General features: G+C 41.2%; 2 protein-coding genes across 2 annotated transcripts in view; both read right to left on the bottom strand.

Moving 5' to 3' along the window:
- Positions 1-1,753: 1,753 nt before the first annotated feature.
- slc12a2 (solute carrier family 12 member 2) overlaps positions 1,754-20,707 on the bottom strand; it is an 85,349-nt gene continuing 66,395 nt past the window's right edge. The window contains exons 21-27 of the mRNA XM_083794221.1: positions 15,410-15,457; positions 13,554-13,676; positions 12,921-13,032; positions 10,588-10,674; positions 9,935-10,070; positions 8,152-8,219; positions 1,754-7,164 (exon numbers count right to left, since the gene is read on the bottom strand). Of these exons, the coding sequence (XP_083650347.1) occupies positions 7,029-7,164; positions 8,152-8,219; positions 9,935-10,070; positions 10,588-10,674; positions 12,921-13,032; positions 13,554-13,676; positions 15,410-15,457 (710 nt within the window). The 3' untranslated portion in view covers positions 1,754-7,028. The remainder of the gene's footprint in view (positions 7,165-8,151; positions 8,220-9,934; positions 10,071-10,587; positions 10,675-12,920; positions 13,033-13,553; positions 13,677-15,409; positions 15,458-20,707) is intronic.
- Positions 13,400-20,707, bottom strand: part of LOC310879491 (kelch-like protein 23) — a 131,300-nt gene continuing 123,992 nt past the window's right edge. Inside the window, exon 13 of the transcript XR_014571021.1 lies at positions 13,400-13,453. The gene's annotated coding sequence lies outside the window, so the exon portion shown is untranslated. The remainder of the gene's footprint in view (positions 13,454-20,707) is intronic.

The following is a 20,707-nucleotide window of genomic DNA, read 5'->3' as shown; positions in this document are numbered from 1 at the left end:
TAGACCAGGCCCGACCCGACCCGACATTTTAGGGCCGGGCCGGGCCTAAAATGTATGCTAATCAGTAGGGCCGGGCCAGGCCTGGGGCTCCATGAAAAAATATATATATTTTGAATTTGTTTAGAATAATAAAAATAATAGTTCTGTTCTGTCTGTTTGTGTATTTATCTATTATGAAGATGGTGCTGACTGGCGTTTCACTTTTACTCTGTGTAGAGTTCTCAAATTCTGCACAAACCCGACCAGGCCCGACCCGACCCGACATTTTAGGGTCGGGTCGGGCCTAAAATCTATGCTAATTAGTCGGGCCAGGCAGGGCCTAGGGCCTGATCAGTTAGGGCCCAGTTAGGGCCGGGCCTTAATTTTCGGGCCCGATGAGAACTCTAATGTAGACTACAATTCAAACTTCAAATATTAAGGCCAGCTGTCCGCATCTCACCCCAGCGTTGCCGTTAAGTACAGACAACTCACCCCGCCATGTCAGAAAGTGAAGACAACTCACCGGGAAGAGTTGTCCAAATACTGTTGGGCGAGCTCTTTTCCCTTTACCAACTCGCCTTACTGTTGGGCGAGCTCTTTTCCCTTTACCAACTGGCCTTTCTCGCCCCAGCGGAAAGTACAGACAACTCACCCCGCCATGTCAGAAAGTGATGACAACTCACCGGGGTGAGTTGTCCAGTATTCGAGAAAATTGTGTACAAATGGAACCAAATTATGCAAACCCTATTTTGTACACTCTGTAGTGGTCATAACTCTGTGTTGCTCATTTTGTATGTCCGCGGCAAAAACAGATTGTTGCCAAAAATGTCCACCACAAGCCTGTCAAGCCAGCATGGCGATGAGCTGGTGACCATCACTTTTCAGCATTTACGTCGTTTTACTTTATTTGGTTCATTTAGTAGTAATAGTAATAATTTAATCAAAAATGAAATCAAGTTGATAAGTGTCACTTTAATGCAGCCATCAAGTCAAATCATATGCTATAATTATCCCGATATCTCTTCAAATTTAGGCCTACTGACTTTACCCTGTACAAATAAACCCTATTCTGAACATTAGGTGAAAATTACTGGGTAATTATATAGAAAATAATTACCTGGTAGTTATCATGTATTTTGTAAATACTTACCGGTAATACCTGTTAATTACCTTGTAATTACTGTACTGTAAAAGGAAGGGTTACCAAATAGATTTTAATGTTGAGTGAAAGAGAAGGTAGCCTCCTCCAGTCAACCAAGTAGACTACAGAATATAAGTGGGTTAACATCTCCCCGTACAGGCAAACTGCAACATATATTTAAATAAAATCCTATCTTTGCAGTTTATGCTTTCCTTGGCAAAAACGGATGCATTGCTGGAATCCCGTTCAATTGAAGTCAGGTTAAAGTTAAACCATTGATGCCTGAGGCCAAATCTGGGAACGCCTTCTAGGGCCTGACCTAAGGTTACTGAAAACCTTCAAATTCAGATTAATTCTTTTTTTAAATAGCTATGTTGCTACATGTATAGCAATAGCTGATGACTCATCAGCTATTGCTATAAGCCTATACATGTTGCAACATAACTATTTAAAAAAAGAATGATGAGACAGAGAGCGTGCCGGCATCAAAGGTAGATCAACGTATACAGTAGGTTGCACCAGGCGGCAATTACATCCTTTTTTCTAACATCTTAAATATAAATATTGATAGCAGTGGTGTAAAGTAACCAAGTAAACATTTGTGACCGAAAACAAACTAAACTTGACAAAGTAAACGGTTAAACATCCCACATGAATTGATTTATTTCATTTGATTTCTTTATTGCAATAAAGATGTACAAAGTATAGATAAATGTTAAAATGTTAGAAAAAAAAAAGCATATCTGTGACAGGTAACAGTAGAGTACAGTATATGAAAAAAAACAAAAGAAGAAAAAACATTACTGTGTCAACCCAACAGGTTGATGCCATTCACCTTTGCAGGCGAGCTGGAAAAATAAAATAAAACTGGCTTGAACCATTTGTCTCAACATAGCTTTTCTTTTCTTTTTTTAAGGAAAAAAAAGCATTGAAAGTATAGAAATATACAGACTGAAAAAAAAGGGAAATTTAATTTTATGAAATCACCCCCACCCCCCAGAGAAAAATAAAATTCTACATGCAAATTAACTTAAAACTAAATATGCGTTTCGGAAAGAAAATAACTTGGAGAAAATTCTAAAACTAAAAAATAAATATATCCTCCATTATAATTTTGACTTTTTTAAACATGTCCACTCCCTTAATGTTTTGTGGCGATTTACTACTTAAATGTATTTACAGGTTTAAGTTATGTTTGTAGTGTGAACTATAGGGGATGACACGCATTCAGACACTTCATTTTCTTTCCTCTCATCGCCAGTTACAGAGCTTTAGCTAAACGTACATATAGTGCAGCAGTGCTTTGCAGAGGGGCTAAATGGAACCCAAAATCAGCTGCAGAAGGTTCTGAGAAGGGTTCACGGTATAGAAATGTAATGTATATATTGCGGAAGTAAGTCTGATAGCCCAATTTAGACTTTGTAGCACGATGGATTCAGGCGCCGAAAATAGACCATATAAATGCTCAGAGAACTTTACGATTGTCTATTTTCGGCGTACAACTCTACACGACAAAGTCTAAGTAGGCTCTATGCACACAGAATAACAATACATTCCTACTTCTGGGCCCCTTGCCTACATCCTTCACAGGTGTTACAGATACTAATGAAGGCTGTGTTCCATTCTGGTCAAACAGTGTCAGTGCATGTTGGCTCACTGGAATCATTGTTCCAGTGGGTTTCAAAGTGTCCTTGAGTGGGTTCCACTCAAGGACACGGAAAAGGTGTGTAACTCCGAGTGTACAAATGGAACCAAATGGACCAGTAAGAGTCCATTTGGTCTCAAGAGTTATGGTGGTCATTGAAATTAAAATTTGAGAACCACTCAAACAGAGCCTTAATTATTATCATCGGTAACAAGGAATGAAGTAGGACGAGTTATCCTGTATCCTGTGTGCATAGAGAGCCTATTGAGAGGTGCAACAAGTCACAATATTACTGGCCCAAACCGTTGAGTATGGATGAAAATGCAAACAGCACAGATTAACACTAACATGCTTTATTTGGCTGTGATGTATCCACGTGCACATTGGAACATGAAAGACAAAAAAAGAAGAATCCCCTCTTATTAAAGTTGTAAAGATACATATACATTATATGTATATATACCAAATACATTTCAATATACAAATGTAACAGGTTCTTTGTAACATTGTTTCTTTGTAACAGTAAGGGGGTGAGTATATATCACAGGTACAAGGGGGCCTAATAATAAGTACATTCAGAATACTTAAAAGCTCTATTCCATAAATCAAGAAATAATCTTCCGAACCAGGCGTGGTGTGTTAAACCGTGAATGATCCTACATTAAATAGTAGCAAAAAACTACACTGGATCTGCCAATTTTCCACATGGGGCTGAAATCTACGCTAATGCTCGTGGAAAAAAAAAAGAGAGATTTGTATAAATTATACAAATAATAACTAAAGATTATACATGTGAACTCGTACTTGTGTAGTATATTCAGCTAACCTAAGCAATGTTGTTGCCACATTTCTCATTTAAAATTGCATATAGGACAGGATATTATGTGGGAACAAATCAAGTCTACTTCTAGAAGAGCCTATGAACATTACATTGTGTGAGGGGAAGGTAAAGGTCAAAACAGAAGAATAAACAAATGACAAAAGAACCCTGTTTCGATCCGTTGGATGATGGCAGTAACACATTCAACACCTCTGTTGTCAGTCAGCTATTGAGGCCAATTCATGCTTTGCTGTACCCTTGCGCAAAAAAAATGTTTTACACTTAAAACCCTGTAATTAGCTGACAAGATTCCGAAGGGCTCTACACTATGCCCCTCCCATCTATACTGAATATCTTTGGATCAATTGGTTGATTGTTATTTGTTACTGTACGATGCGCCATTACGACAAAGTATGAATTGCCTGTACACTTGGATCCATAGCAAACTTGAGAAGAAATGCTCCCGAGTAGCATACCAACAGCTCTTGGAAAGAAATAAAAGTAAAATTAAAATGCTCACGAGGGCTATACATTCTATACCCCCCTCCCCCAACAACAGAGGTGAATGGTGGCACTCGTGCCAACGAGTGACCACGCTCGCTCCTACATCGAGTCACCTGCATAGACGTGTGTTCAGATCACCACTTTGAACTGTGGCTTCTGCTAAACCAGCGATTCTCCCCACTTCTAAAATGATTAAAAACAGTCGGGGCAGGTCACCAACAATTTACAGTTATACGCAAGTACAGAGTCTGTGGAAATAGGAAGCTACTGCTCTTGAACGTGACAGTATGACAAACCGCCAGATTAAATGGAAATCTGTCCATGAACGCACAAATCCAAATCATGGCCGTGTCTTGGGCGAACGCACAACGCAGACCGTTCCACCAGAGGCGATTCATGGAAGTGTAACTAGAGGCGTACATGAAAACTGCGTAGAACATACTGAACAATCAATGCGTTATCTTCACGTTAACAATGGATCGTGGTCCATGTACGCAACCCCCCCCCCCCCGAGGAAGTCAACATTCCAGCCAGTATGGCTTATAAGAGAAAAATCTTGACAATCATTAGATCTAGCTTTAAGGCAAAGTCTTAAGTGGCTTGTGTGGGGCTAAACGGCAAATGTTATATTTCGTCGCACAATGATTGCCGCTCACCAAAAATAACACCTTCCGAACTGAGATCTGTTTTTTTCATGCCGGTTGTTTTTTTTCCGTTGAGCGTGACGCAGCATACATAAGGTTTAAAGCTGTCATTTTTTAGCGTTTCATGGGAAAACAGGGATGACAACGCTTGTAGTTACAACCGTCCAGTCAACAAGCAGCGCTGCGAAAAATACGACAAAAATCCTAAGCATCATTTATACCCCCATCCCATTCATTTCTGACACAGAACTAAACAGAGACCACTGTACGATCTCGACTGTAGAGAGAAATATTAAGTTTTGGACCGCTCAAAATGTGGTCACATTTCAGGGAGTTTAGATTGTGACTGCAGGAATGGCGTTAGTGTACCAACATATTTGCCCGTTTACTTGTACGACGGTGTCGAAGGAGGAAGACTTTAATGTGGCTAGAGTCGAGTACGACAAAAAGCCGCTCATATGATGGTTTTAAACGGAAGAGGAATGAATGAGAATTAACGCAGCCTCCACTTGCACGAACGCAATTCTCAGAAATAAAAGTATTTACTCGTATAGGTATTATCAGTGTATTATCAATAGTTTAATCTGATTCAACTGGAAAGGCACATCCATAAGGCTATAGAAGGTGTTGCAAAGCATTCTATACAGCACTCTCTCCCAAATACTCCATCAAGAGAAGAAAATAAATAAAATTATTGCTGCGTCACAAGAAGAAAAATAAAAAAACGTAAGTTATGACATCAAGAGAATCCAGGGGATAAAAGCAGTGTCATCGATGACGTGAACATTGTGCAGAAGTGTGAACTCAACTTTTAAAGGGGTTTCCTCCCACTTTGTGGGGGAAAAACCACGAGACAGGAACCGCTAAAAAGCCAAATTTATAGTTTGTCGTTGTGCGCAACAAACCACAAGGCCTTTTTAAGATGAAACTCAGTTCAGAAACTTCATGGCCAAAAAAAAAAAAAAAAAAAACGTTCCAACCGTAACCACTTCAATGACATTGTTTAAATAGTCTTCTTACCGATGTGTGTCTGCGTGTCTGAGGACTTAAAAAGCACCATAGCGTCTGGTCTGTTAATGTAGAGTCCATGGACTATGACTCATGGTTATACTTGACATTACTGACCACCATTTTACTGAACATACTGTAGTTTGATTCATTTTCCAGGAGACCGATTGGATTACGTTTTGCTTTCACCACACCGTAGAAAATCAATCATGGCGTGGACTTCAAACCTGCTGCAGACGCAGCAGTAGATTTATCCGACCTTTACGCATTTTAACCATCCAGAGTTACACTTTGTTGTCCTGTGGCAAAATAGGAGCTCCACCAGCGCACCGAAGCGTCGCAATGCGACAAGACATTCGCTTGCAGATCTGCCATTTTCATACGACAGCCATTCAGACATTATTGTAAGAACCTTCGCCGCGGTTAATGTGATTAAATCACACAAGCATAGAAAGTTTGAACAAAAAACCAAACGTCCACTATGTCATAAGAGGCGCCAGACTGATCAGCCGGAGCATTTTAAGGAGGCCCCGTCGCCTGACAGTTTAAAAACATAAAAATATGTTCATTTAAAAAAAAAAAAAAACCCTAACAAACTACAGTTAACCGGTATGTTCCTTTTTCTTTTTTGTAAAACGGTGGCCGATAAGGTCAAGTCACAGTTGGGCGGGTCAAATCTGCCACACCCCCAGCTCTAGGCCCTTTAAGACGGAAAGTGTGGATGCCTGTTGTGTAATGTATGCATGTGTGTGTGTGTGTGTGTGGTTGTGTTGTCCCTAGATGATCCAGTAGGTGGCGGTAGGTGTGGTATTATTATTATTACAGTGGTTCTCAAAGTTGCATCCCTCAGGGCTCCTTGAATGGGTGTTAACTCTGAGAGTGTACAGTTTGTAGAACGGACCCCAGCGGGTCAATTTGTAAAACGGACCCCGGCGGGTCCATTCGGTTTGATTTGTACACTCTCAGGACCCTTTTCCACCGGGATTGAACCGGTTCAGTTCCGTTTTCCCCCACTGGCAATGCATTGGTTCAGAACCCTAAAAGTTGCTTCGGAACTGGAACCCCCCCTCAAAAAAAAAGGCTGCCGGTTCTGTGAAAGCACTGAGCGTTCCAAGAATCCAGAACGGAATCGGTTCTAGTCTAGAATCAAAGTTCTTTCGGTGGGAAAGGGGGCCTCAGACAGTTATGAGGATCTTTGAAAGTAAGCGCTTTGAGAACCACGGGTATTATTCTATAGATAACGGGAGTGTGCTTGGATTATACAGTAGTAGGGTGTGTTTGTGTGTTCTAAGAGTAGAAAGTGAGCACACTCTGGTGGTTTCCTCGGACCAGCAGCAGGGGAGGCAGACCCCCAGACAGTGTCTCTAGCCAGGCCATGTAGAGCGCGCTGGACACGGCGCCCTTCCGCGCCAGAGGCATGCTCCTGTTGAAACACACACACACACATAAGGTTTGTAAAAATGAAGTGGACAAAAGTATTACCAGAAACGCATGAAGAGCTAGCCCCGAATGACCATTAACAGCTCTGCTGAGTGTACAGATGGAACCATAATGGACCCATACGTTCCATTTGTACACTCTCAGGCCCCTTTTCCACCGGGATGGAACCGGTTCAGTGCTTCTTTCCCACCTAATATTGAACCAGTTCAGAGTTAATTGTTTCAGAACCCTAACAGTTGGTTCGGAACTGGAAGAAAAGAATGTCAGCCGGTTCCGTGAAATCACCAAGGTTCCAACAATCTAGAACGGAACCAGTTCTAGAACCGAAATTCTTTTGGCAGAAAAAGGGCTTGAGCATGTACAGTACAGTACAGTTTGTAAACATGGGACCAATTGGTTCCATTTGTACAGTAACACACTAAGAGTTACGGGGGTCCTTGCAAATAAAACATTTGAGATCTGCTAGTACTAATGGACTCAAATGGCATAGTGTCAGTGAATCAGTGGCATACATATTCTGAAGAAAACCTGACATGACATTCTTGACATTCAGTAAATTAAGTCTTATGATCAAAATAAGAACATTATAATGGTGTGTAAAAAAGAAAATCTAAAACTTTTCCACGGAAAAACACCAAGTCTAGCCACGGACACACTTCTTTGTTGGTTGATTGGCAGAGAGGGCCTCACAGTGTGTGTGCGAACTGGATAGGATATGATATCCAAAGCACTGGATAGGATATGATATCCAAAACACTGTGGGCATGATATCCAAAGCTCCCCTCAGCCCAAAAGGTGTTCCCTGTGGACACGGGCCCCCCTAATGTCTAATAAATAAAACAAAGTCAGAAGAGTGGTACAGTAGGTGATAAATAAATAAAACAGTCAGAGGGGTACAATAGGTGATAATAAATAATAAAACAGAGTCAGAAGAGGGGTACAGTACAGGAGGTACAGTAGGTGATCTTACATGACGATGAGGTTGGCCGTGCTCGAGTGCTCCTTCAGAAGCTCGTTGAGTCTGATCTGGCGATTGGTCTGAAAGGACAAAGAAAATATGTTTTAGATGCAGTTGTACAGTATGTCAAGTTGTCTGCTTCAAATAACTTTACCGACAAGCAGTGGTGTGTCCAAACAGACACAAGGGTTGCAAATCCTAGTGAACACTCCAAGCGGAGACGGAGATCTCCGCCCTATCAAATAATTACGCTCATCGCCCAGGACGGCGATTAATCAAAAGACGGAACATTAATCGTTTCATAACAGAGCGCACCAGTCTACAGCCAGGGAGCATCTATTGAGCAACATTCAATGTCATTTACGGTTGGGATGTCATCCAAAGTGTTTCCCCTCCATTTTAACTCCCCTGTAGCCAGGTGCCTCTAGGGACGTTAGGCGCTGGGTGCCAGACAAATTAAAGAAAAAGTCAAAGACGGACAAGCTCTGTTTGAACCGAAGTCGGCCATTTCACAGCACTGATCTGGAGTCAGATTGATCGTGTGATCGCATCTTTTGTCATAACTGTCAAATTAAGCTCTAATCAAGCCCCAAATGTCGCATTTTGAGCAGATGAGCCATAACACAAATAAAGACACCCGGGGACACAAATAAAGTATGCACCCGGGGATTTTGGCCGTTTTTACGTGGTCGCGACCGTACGTTAGCTAAAAATGCTAAAAAAAAGGCAATGCAAAAAAATCTTAAAACGTGAAAAACATCTAAATCAATGATTCCAAATCTAACCAAAGATTGTGTTTTTGACGGCCCATCGCGGTCCCGTCCCGTCGCTAGCGCGGCACCGAGTGCCACGCTACGAGCTTGTAGATCTGCTATTTTTGAAAAATGTGGTGCAAATCTTTGAATATATATTCTTGTGTGAACGTTTTTAACTAAAATCTTTGCTTCTGGGGGGTGCCTGGAACTACATATGTTCTGATGGGGGTCGGCGGCCAAATACATATATTTTTGGATGTCCTTGACATGAAAATGTTTGAGAACGACTGACATAGAAACATTGGTTTTTCAGAAAATTTTCAGGATTTTGAAGGCATTTGTATAATCGTCCTCAGGTCTAAATGGGTTAAAGATCATTATTGTCACGCAGTGGCTTCTCAAAGTGGGGTCCTGGGTACCCTCACAAATTTCTGTTATGTGTCATATCTGCCCTGTTCAAATTGTGATTACGAAGCCTGAAAGGCAGACAAAAACACAATGAAATCGTTAATTGCAATTATTTGTCTGACAATAAATCGTCAACTTAACAAATTAACTGCTACTGGCTTTACGTTCCGTCAGAAGGAATCCAACCGGCAACTGTTTCTGACGTAACGTTCCGTCTGATGAGCTTTATTATTGATATCAAACCGGATTGCTGATTATTTTTTGGCTTAGTCTTTCCTTCTTTAGCGATCCTAGACCGGATTGCGCAACCATGCTGCCGTTCACCTCCCTTTATACAGGCTGACTAAAAAGCTGAATAAAGCTGAAATCTACGGAGCTCTCTGTGGTTTGGATAAAACGCGCGATGTTTGGTCTTTGCTGATTATCCGGTGGTCTGGCGCTTTCTAGAGCAAGGATGGCTTTATTTTAGCTCGCTAGCATTGACGCTAGTTATTTAGCATCAAAGATGGAAGCCCAAACAGGATGCGAGTCCAGCGTGTGTTACATTACAAACGGCTCGGCAGTCTGCGGTTGGCTTTGCGTCCAGCAGGGGGCAGCAGATGGGTTAAATGTGTAATGGTGACGGCCCTGACCTTGGCGCGGTAGAGCTCCAGCTCGTTGTCTGTGATCCTCCAGGGCTCGCTGTTCTTCAGCCTCTCGGCCGCCTCTTGCTCCATGTCGTCCTCTTTGAGGCGGTACGGCTCGATCATCTCCTCAAACGCTGCCGTGCTGACGACACAGAGAGAGAGAGGAGGTTACAAGTTACAACCACAAAAGCTTTGACCCGATCGTAGCTACAGTGGAGCCAGTGCTCCTGTATGGGGCTGACAGACACATGGACGCACACTTACAGCACAACTAGTAGGGGAGCCTATCCCTTTCCATGATTTGAAATGGCCGTGAATGCCACGAATAACACTGGAAAAGTGGACCTCTACGGGGACGTACCACAGGTCACAGGGGGCACATACGTTGCAACAGTCCGTTACATGCGTGGCTGGTTAAGACGCACCCGTGGCTCCCGACATGCGTTGCCGGTTAAAACTCACCTCATAGAGGTGCAAACGCCGCTGCAGCAAAGCTCAAGACCTTGACACTAGGCAGGACTCAGGGTTGACCTTGACACTAGGCAGGACTCAGGGTTGACCTTGACACTAGGCAGGACTCAGGGTTGACCTTGACACTAGGCAGGACTCAGGGTTGACCTTGACACTAGGCAGGACTCAGGGTTGTCTGAATGACTTACTTCTCCTTCTTGGGCTTGGTGTTGATGTCTCCACAGACAGTGATGTCGGAGAAGTCGATCCTGAACTTGCTGAGCAGCGTGGCCATCCTGCATACAGAAAGTACACCACATTCACAAAGTACTCCGTTTTAATCCAGTAAAATAGCAATTGGGGATGGAACAATATGCCAATTGCATGTCACCATTATTGTGGCAAAAATAATTGCGACATTATTACGATAATCGAAATATTCTTACAATTTAGGCATTTAATAGATATATATATATCCATATATATATATATATGTGTGTGTGTGTGTGTGTGTGTGTGTGTGTGTGTGTGTGTGTGTGTGTGTGTGTGTGTGTGTGTGTGTGTGTGTGTGTGTGTGTGTGTCACACACATACACACACAGTATACTTATTGTAGTACCAAAAGTACCTTTTTACGTTTTATGCATTATGTGTAAGTATATGCATTATGAAGACTGTTGCACACCCCAAATTATTTTGAAAAAGTGCAGATCTACATGAATGCACTCTTACATTGTGAGCTTGATCAGTTTGATGTATGTGTAATCCAAATCTAGTAACTAGATAAGTACAAAGTGCAATATTTGCCTCCTAGATGTGGTGGAGTAGAATCAAAGAATATATAATAAAAATAATAATAATGGAAATACCCAAGTAAAGCAATAATACACTAAACAATACAACTGTACTCAAGTACCATACTTGGTTACTTTCCAACCCCTCAAACAGGAAATCACACAGAATCAGACCCTCAAAAGCCCCTTCAAACTGAGTTATTTCGGCAGTGCAGATGTGAGCCAAATGTCTTGTTGGGATCAGGGTGATTTCCTTGTGCTCTCTACTACAAAGAGGCCGTCCGTCTCTAAAACAACATCATCGCCTGAAGCACAGACTAGAGCCCACGGCCTCCAAGATGCGCGCATTTCATCGCAATGCTGCAAAAAACGGTCCGATTCCATCCAGGAATGATCCAATAATGTTTAGACCAGTGGTTCTCAAACCTTTTCACGTCCCTTATTTATTAGGCATTTGAGCCACGGACCACCATTTGATGAGATTTAGACTCGCAGACCCAAAACCTTTTGTCCATACTTCCATGCTGTATTGATGTGGTACCACAGGAGAGATAACAGGCAAATGTTGATCAAAAGAACAATTATTCTACATTCTCCAATTGTGTAGACTTCTTGTGAATTAAATAATGGAGATGTTAAATGTAACTCTTGAGTGTAAAACCCGAATGGACCTGTACGGGTAAATGTGGTTTCATTTCACAAGCTGAAAACATGTTTCATTGCCGTTGTGACCTTGTAAATCTACACCACACGCAACAAAGTAAAATTGAGCCGTAATATTATCCTGGCAGCTGTGGCTGACATGTGAGAGAGTGTGTGTGTGTGTGTGTGTGTGTGTGTGTGTGTGTGTATGTGTGTGTGTGTGTATGTGTATGTGTGTGTGTATGTTTGTGTGTGTGCGCGCCCACGCGTTTCAGTACACAAAAGAAAGAGTGAGATTTATTTTCACTGAATAGCACTCTGCTTCCATTATTGGCTTCATTCGATCAGGGATTGATAAAGTTCCGATCAAATTAAATGTGAATTGATCAATCGACTGACTTGATTTGGCACGGATCTATCAATCACATATGAGGGCAGCTAAAATCCAAACGCAATTGGCCAGATTTACAGAAGAAAATAAAAGGAAAGCCTCGATCGGCAGACATTTGGCAGGGAGGAGTGTGATGCAGGAACAATGGTACGGCCAGTGGTGGAACAAAAGTACTCCATTTTTTTTAATGGAGTAAAAGTATCAATACTGCACTGTAGAAATACTCTGTTAAGTAAGCCCGGAATTAAAATGTACTATAGTAAAAGTACAAAAGTATTGGCATCAAAATATACTTAAAGTACCAAAAGTAAAAGTACTCATTATGCAGATTGTCCCATTTCAAGTTATAAAATGTATTAAAACCTTTTGAAAATAGCAGATCTACAAGCTCACAATGCGCCAAATCGCAGCGCATTGTGAGCTTGTACATATTGTAGATCGGCTACTTTCAAATGGCCGAAATGTACACTAGCATGTCTGAGAGGTCATTTTGAAGTTAATTATCTTGTAGTGGAGTAAACAATATTTGCCTCAGATGTAGTGGAGTAGAAGTAAAAGTATTGGAAAATACTCAATTAAAGTATATACTTAAATTTATAGTATATAAACAAATCTCAAAATTCGAAATTGAACTTAAGTACAATACTTAATTAAATGTACTTAGTTACTATTCACCACAGAGTAATAGTATGGGGATGCGCTAATGTGCTCCTTACGCTCGGCGGTCGTGGTCGATCCTGTTGATCTTGCCTCCGATGAAGACGCGGATCTTGCAGTCCTTCCACCTCTTCTTATTGGTCAGCAGGTACGGAATGAGCAGGGTCAGGCCTGACGTGAGGACACACAAAAACAAATGTCATTCACTTGACCACCTGAAACCCAGCGTCCATATTCTGGGTGGAAAACATTAGTCAAAAAACAGCTTGTAGATCTGCTGATTTTTGGCGAAGCGGGTTTTTCCCCCACTTTATCCCACGATTTTTGTAACCCATTTTTTGTGTCAATTGTATAGTGTAATGCGGGGAGCTACACTCCCTCTGACAACCTGGGGAGAGCAACGGACTGACCTTCAATGCATGAGGAGTCCAAGCCGCTTCTTTTCACCTGACAGGGGAGAGTTTCCCTGGTTGGACGTAGCGCGTGGAACACGTTATTCCAACCAGCTCCTTTCCCCTCCATCAGGCGCCCCGGCTGACCAGGGGGAGGCAGTTTAGAGACCAGGATTACTGCATGTGTTTTGTGAGGGTACCTACCCTAGGGGATGCATGCAAACTCCACACAGAAAGGCACTTTTGCCAACCGTGCACCTAGGGACTACAGGAGTTTAATCAAAGCAGTTGAAGTCTGACCTCCATCGTCAAAGAGCCACCACACGTCCACGGTTCCTTTGCCCTGCTTCTTCTGGAACTGCTGGCTGGCCTCCAGCAGCCTCTGGTCCGACACGTTCAGCATCACTGTGGGGCTCTTCTTGTCTGGAGTGCGTGGACGCACACACACACACACACACACACACACACACACACACACACACACACACACACACACACACACACACACACACACACACACACGAGAACATACAGGACACGCACACACACACACACCACAACAAACAAACAAACAAACACAAGTTACATAACGGTTTAGACAGCAAGCCAACACCAGTGATTACGGTATCTGTGACTAGAGAACGATGCTTTAGTTTGCAAAGGAGAGTTGTTTTACGGCAGACATTTTTAAGAGAGAAAGACACACACAGAGAGAGACATGAAAAAGAGAAGACGGAGATAGAGGCAGAGAGCAGGAAGCGAGTGTTTCCCCTATAATGGTTCCTAAACAGGGTTTTAATGCAGAGGTTCTCAAACTTTCTCATGTCAAGGAACCCTCAAATGAATAGAAACCCCCCAAGGACCCAGAGAACCACTCCAGGCGCCATTGGCCGAGTTTCCCACAGACCATAAAAAAGGGTTAGCGCAAAACTGCTAAAGCTACATTATGGTCGATGGAAAACCAATGTGATTTACCATTTTCCTGAATATATAGTAGTACAGCGGCTAACAGCCATATTGTGAGAGAACCTTTCACTTGGTGATACAAGCGTGAAATTTGGCATGAACATGCCTCTGGGTCACCTCTTTAACTTTTTTAACCGAGCCAGCGACAAATCCAATATGGCGGTCATTTTTCAAGATGGCCGCCAAATAAAAAAGGCCTTTTGTGGCAGTTCTGGACAATGTATTATATATCATTTTGGGGAGCCAGTGCTGAACAAACATAGGGGAAATACCAAAGATATTGTAGGAAAAAGGTTCAAATCCAGGCGTAGAACAAGAAAGTCACTGAGTGCATCTTTATTGTGAATAGAGTTTAAAAATGGATCCATTTGTGCACTCAGGAGTTCAAGCAGCGGTTTACTTTAGAGTGCAGACGGAACAGAGAAGTTAGAGAGACAGCCGGGCTAGTCCGCAAGGGGCTGCAAGGGAGGAGGAAAGAAAACAGCATAACAGAGTCACCTCCAGAGACAAGAAACAGATGAGAGAGAGAGAACAGAAGTGAGAGAGAGAGAGAACAGATGTGAGAGAGAGAACAGATGTGAGAGAGAGAGAGAGAACGAGAGTGAGAGTGAGAACGAGAGTGAGAGTGAGAGTGAGAGTGAGAGTGAGTGAGTGAGAGAGAGAGAGAGAGAGAGAGAGAGAAATGGAAGGCACATAGTGGAACCTAAACAGTAGTACTTAATAGGGATGCACCGATATAGAAATTCTTGGCCGACACACACACACACACACACACACACACACACACACAAGGGAATAGAGCTTGAAGCTGGATTATATTATGGACAGGAGTATAGGCAGATGGCAAGAAAGCGGGAAAATGTTGAGCATGTGAAAGAGAGAGAGAAAGAGGTAGATGCCAAGAAAGAGAAGAAAAAAGGGGGGGTATAAGATGTTAGAAAGCCACCCGAATTCACCATTCATATTAAAAGAGGAGGATGGCGTCAATGGTGACGAGGAAGAAACACAAAGGGTGTGTGTGTGTGTGTGTGTGTGTGTGTCCGGGAAAGACGTCACAGCGAAAGCTAAGCAAGACGAGAAGTGTGGAGAAAACCCCCCCAAAAAAAAACACAGGAGGGGGGAAAAGATTTCAAAGGAGAATTGATCTAAGATGATGAAAAGGAGAGAAAAAACAAAAAGGGATGTCCTGCCTTTCTTCAACAGGGGCTGGGTCGGGGCCTTGCCTTCGTCCTCGTCATCTGGGGAATGTGAGAAAGATTAAGAATCAAATAAATTAAAATGAATTGAAGCGCTTAGGAATGAATGAATGATCAGAATTAGCCCTTCGCCAAGTCCCTCCCCAACCGGTCCTTGTCCAATAGGCAAGTTAGCAGCGAGGAGACAGGACAAGCTGCCCTTCTCCCCCATAGAGATACATGTTAAATTACGTAATTACTCCATATAAATAATCGATCATTTCAGTGGCAAGAGAATGAAAATGTCTTCTAAATCTAGTCAACCAGGCCTGCAGTAGGCTATGCACTGGGCAAATTTGCATGACATTATTTGAATGAACTAAAAATTCGAGGAAATGACAGAGGGAAAATCTACTTTTAACGACCACCTGACAGGAGTTTTCATGTTGCACGGTAAGAATACAGTCATTAGTATTATTGCCATCACCTAGGTGGGTCAGTCGTGTAACTTTCTCTACGTTAAGTTGTGTATGTGTTCAACAACACAACCATGCAAAATAACATTGACAGCTATGACGTGGCGAAAGCTTGACCTGCATAGCAACAGTTGCTAAACTATTTGGATTGGCATTGGACAAGCGCTTTTTGGGGTGGGATTTAGCAAAGGGAAAATTCACAGTTTGTTCGGTTAGAGAAACCCCTTCTCCATCCACCTTTTAGACTTAATTTAAAACTCATCGTATGACAGTTGAGTGACGAAAGTACCCAGCATAGAAGCCTCTTGTATATGAGCAAGTCAAGACAAATGTATTTATAATTTATATAGCACGTCTTACGAAACATTTACTTCACAATGTCCAAAACATTTACTTCACAATGAAAGTATTCACAATTCACAAAAAGACGACATTACAATGATTACTTTATTACAATAAATAAATGGTACAATACAAAAGCCTAGCTAAAAGCCTGTGAAAATATATCGTTTTTTTTTAGTCTGACACAGTTTTAGCAGGCCTTCAGGTCTTCAGGTGCTCACTCTATGGAATTCTAGACCACCTGAACCTGATTTAGAGTTTATTATGTGTTTAGAGGGATAACGTATCTGAAGATCAGTGCAGTCGGTACGGACAGTGATGCATGTAGAAAGACACATACGTAGAAAGGAGCCAAGCCGTTGGCTCGATTCAGTGGCTCGAAACAGTTCTTTGTTTCACTGGGAGACAGTGAAGAGAAGATGTGTGTTCATACTTTTGGGGGTTTAAGTTTTAAAACTCTGGCAGCAGCATTCTGAACAAGCTGGAGTTTATAGAACACCTGCTTCGTCAATCCAGACACTGGGAATCAAAGCATGATTTTTTGAGTGAAAATGATGCCGTACCTGAGACACACTGTGATAAAGAAGAGGGTTTTATTTTACTCTGTGGTGGCATTCCTGTGTGAACGGGGCTTATGGTTTGCTTAGACACAACCAGTGATATATCTTTTCTGGCAAAAAATAATTACAAATTAAAAAAATAAAAATAAAAATACAAAATAGTAATTTGAGATTGTAGCATAGTTGGCTATTAAAAAAAAGTCATTATAGAAACTCACAGCGTGTCACATCGTGCCGCTCTGTGATCTTGTACATCTACTATTTTGGGACATTTTAGAAAAATCTCGAAAGTGTTGAACGATTTTGAATTACGAAAATGTTTGAGGACTACTAATTTAGAAGGCAAACAAGGTTCATGTTTTAGGTTGTTATTAGGGAAAGTAAAAGATGAGTGTTATTTTTTTTCATTTGCTGCTTTCTTTCATTTTAGTGATTTTAGCTATTCTTTACAGGGGCCATTCGAACATGGGGCTAAATCAGTATTTCTTTTTACAAACTTTAATAGCGATTTATTTTTTTATTATTTACTATAGACCTACCAGACCTCACAAAATTACATCTGGTCACAAAAAATTTATGCTCATCTTTTACTTTCTCTAATAACCTAAAACATTGAACCGTGGTTGAAAAAAACTAAAGTTGTCCTTTAAGTCCATTATTATTGTTCATCTGCAAAATGCAATTAAACTGGCAATAGGCAGGCAATGCGAGAGAGAGAAGGTTTTCTCTGAAATGGTTATGGCTAATTCAATCCGTCTACACAGAGTGTGGATTTGATCATTCAGATGAGATAATTGAGGAATGTTTCCAACAATCTATTTAACTTTGTAACTCTGAACTCCACTGACGTGCGTCTTTTCTCATGGAAGCAAAACAAAAACACATTTAGAACACAGTCAGCGTTATGGTCTCGGTTTCAGAAAAACAAGCGCTCAGAATTATGAGATAAAAGGTCGGAATTGTGAGAACAAACATAGAAGATATCATTTTGTAGGTCCTTGGCACGAAAAAGTATTTTATTATTAATATTATTGTTTTAGAATTTGCCTCAGGGTCCATGGTAAGTCATTGCAATGAGATTGTTCAGTAACAGGGTTCTCTGCGTGTGTCTGTCTCCACAGCTTTGGTAAACGGAAAATTCATTTTCAGGTGGGTTGCAATTTCTTTAAGGAATCCCACAAAGATTTATTTTTGTGTTCCAGTCCAGTTTCAATTTTGTTTGCTCATGTATTCGTTTCATCATCAGTTCCCGAATCTCTCATCCTGCATGAGTTCTCTCTCCTGATTGGATAAAAATTGGTATTGCAACCTCAGAGTAATTTATTTGGGGTTTACTAAAGAGTTGGAGAGACAGGAGAGAGCACCGTTACCAAACAAACCAACACTCTATAGCACTGTTTACTAAAGAGTTGGAGAGACAGGAGAGAGCACCGTTACCAAACAAACCAACACTCTATAGCACCGTTACCAAACAAACCAACACTCTATAGCACCGTTACCAAACAAACCAACACTCTATAGCACCGTTACCAAACAAACCAACACTCTATAGCACCGTTACCAAACAAACCAACACTCTATAGCACCGTTACCAAACAAACCAACACTCTATAGCACCGTTACCAAACAAACCAACACTCTATAGCACCGTTACCAAACAAACCAACACTATAGCACTGTTACCAAACAAACCAACACTCTATAGCACCGTTACCAAACAAACCAACACTCTATAGCACCGTTACCAAACAAACCAACACTCTATAGCACCGTTACAAACAAACCAACACTCTATAGCACCGTTACCAAACAAACCAACACTCTATAGCACCGTTACCAAACAAACCAACACTCTATAGCACCGTTACCAAACAAACCAACACTCTATAGCACCGTTACCAAACAAACCAACACTCTATAGCACTGTTACCAAACAAACCAACACTCTATAGCACTGTTACCAAACAAACCAACACTCTATAGCACCGTTACCAAACAAACCAACACTCTATAGCACTGTTACCAAACAAACCAACACTCTATAGCACCGTTACCAAACAAACCAACACTCTATAGCACCGTTACCAAACAAACCAACACTCTATAGCACCTTTACCAAACAAACCAACACTCTATAGCACCGTTACCAAACAAACCAACACTATATAGCACCGTTACCAAACAAACCAACACTCTATAGCACCGTTACCAAACAAACCAACACTATATAGCACCGTTACCAAACAAACCAACACTATATAGCACCGTTACCAAACAAACCAACACTCTATAGCACTGTTTACTAAAGAGATGGAGAGACAGGAGAGAGCACCGTTACCAAACAAACCAACTCTATAGGATTGTTTCCCAAACACTGGGATCGATAAGAACCGGATCGTTAAGCCTGATCAATAAGGTGCTCGCTATCAATAAGAATTAACGAGCTCCATCCCTAGACGAGTAGACGGGACCCATTTGTGGGTCACAGACAAATTTTTATGGGTCACGAATAAATGTCCCTATATATTTAGTTTCCGACATTTTGTTTCCTTTTATTATTAGGAATGAATGCAACGATTTTTCAGTTCATGAAGAAATATAAGAAATTCTAATGAATTGAAAAACAAATGTTTAAGAAATAGTCAAAATAGGAAATCTACAAGCTCACCATGGCACAAAGCAGCACGTTGTGATCTCCTAGTTTCACTAGTTTGGGTCCCGGCAAACATCAAAACGTTTCTTTTGGGTCACTGGCTAAAAAGTTTGGGAATCAGTGCTCCTCAGCAGTGATTACCATCAGAACATACCGATATAAATATAACTTATTGTAAAAAAAATTTATATAAATACAGCTCTGCTCTGCAATCACTAAATAAAGAAGTGCAGTGGGTACAACAGCTTTCAGATAGGAAACCCATTATCAGGCTTAACATAGCGACCGGTAGTACACAAGTCCTAGTTGGCTGCAATGCTCCATTGATTTCCTGATGTGTTTCACTGCTAAAACTATTGAAGACATAAGTTGTTGTTAACCAGGTTTAAACCCTAATATGTTGTTGAGTCCCACAGGGGTCTATACAAAGCCCCCTATTTTGTCTTTATATAAAATCAAGCCAAAAAAACAAGAAAAGAACAAAAAAAAAGACGCATGATGAGCCATTTCAACCGAATGCTAGAATATAGGGGGCGCTAGGTTTTGAAGTTGTTACGCCATTAAACCACATTACACAACCATTATTGCGCTGTCGCCGCAATGTGTGGAAATTAAGATTCTCTTTTCCCTGTAATCTGTGGATTACCATTTCCCCCTAAGGCCAACGAATCCACTGCAACTACTGCCCTAGTTTAGGAGGTGAGATGTGTGCTTCAACAGCGGTGGAAAGTAACTAAGTACATTTACTTAAGTACTGTACTTACGTACAATTTAGAGGTATTTGCACTTTACTTTACCAATACTTTTATTTCTACCACACATCTGGGATCTAAATATTATACTTTTACTCCACTACATTCATTTGAAAATTTTAGTTACTAGTTACTTTATAGATTTTGATTGTGATACATCAGCCCTATATTTCGGCCATTTGAAAATAGCTGATCTACAAGCTCACAATGCGTCGCTGTGCAATGCATTGTGAGCTTGTAGATCGAAACACCCGAAATGGGACATTCTGCACAATGTGTAATTCTACTTTTGGTACTTAAAGTATATCTTGATGACAATACTTATGTACTTTTACTCAAGTACATTTTGAATTCAAGACGTTTACTTTAAATATAAAGTATTTCTATATTGCAGAATTGATACTTTTACTCAAGTAAAAATGTGAGTACTTTTTTCCACCACTAGTTTGGGAGGCGAGAAGTGTGCTTCAACATACTGTATGGTCGCTGTCAGATAGAAACCTTGTCCAAAATCTTTCCTTTTTAAATTA

The sequence above is a fragment of the Protomyctophum parallelum genome (genome assembly GCF_964188405.1).
Source record: "Protomyctophum parallelum genome assembly, chromosome: 21".
Taxonomy (NCBI): Eukaryota; Metazoa; Chordata; class Actinopteri; order Myctophiformes; family Myctophidae; genus Protomyctophum; species Protomyctophum parallelum.
Note: the sequence above shows the minus strand (reverse complement) of the source record. Positions and strands in the feature narration are given on the sequence as shown.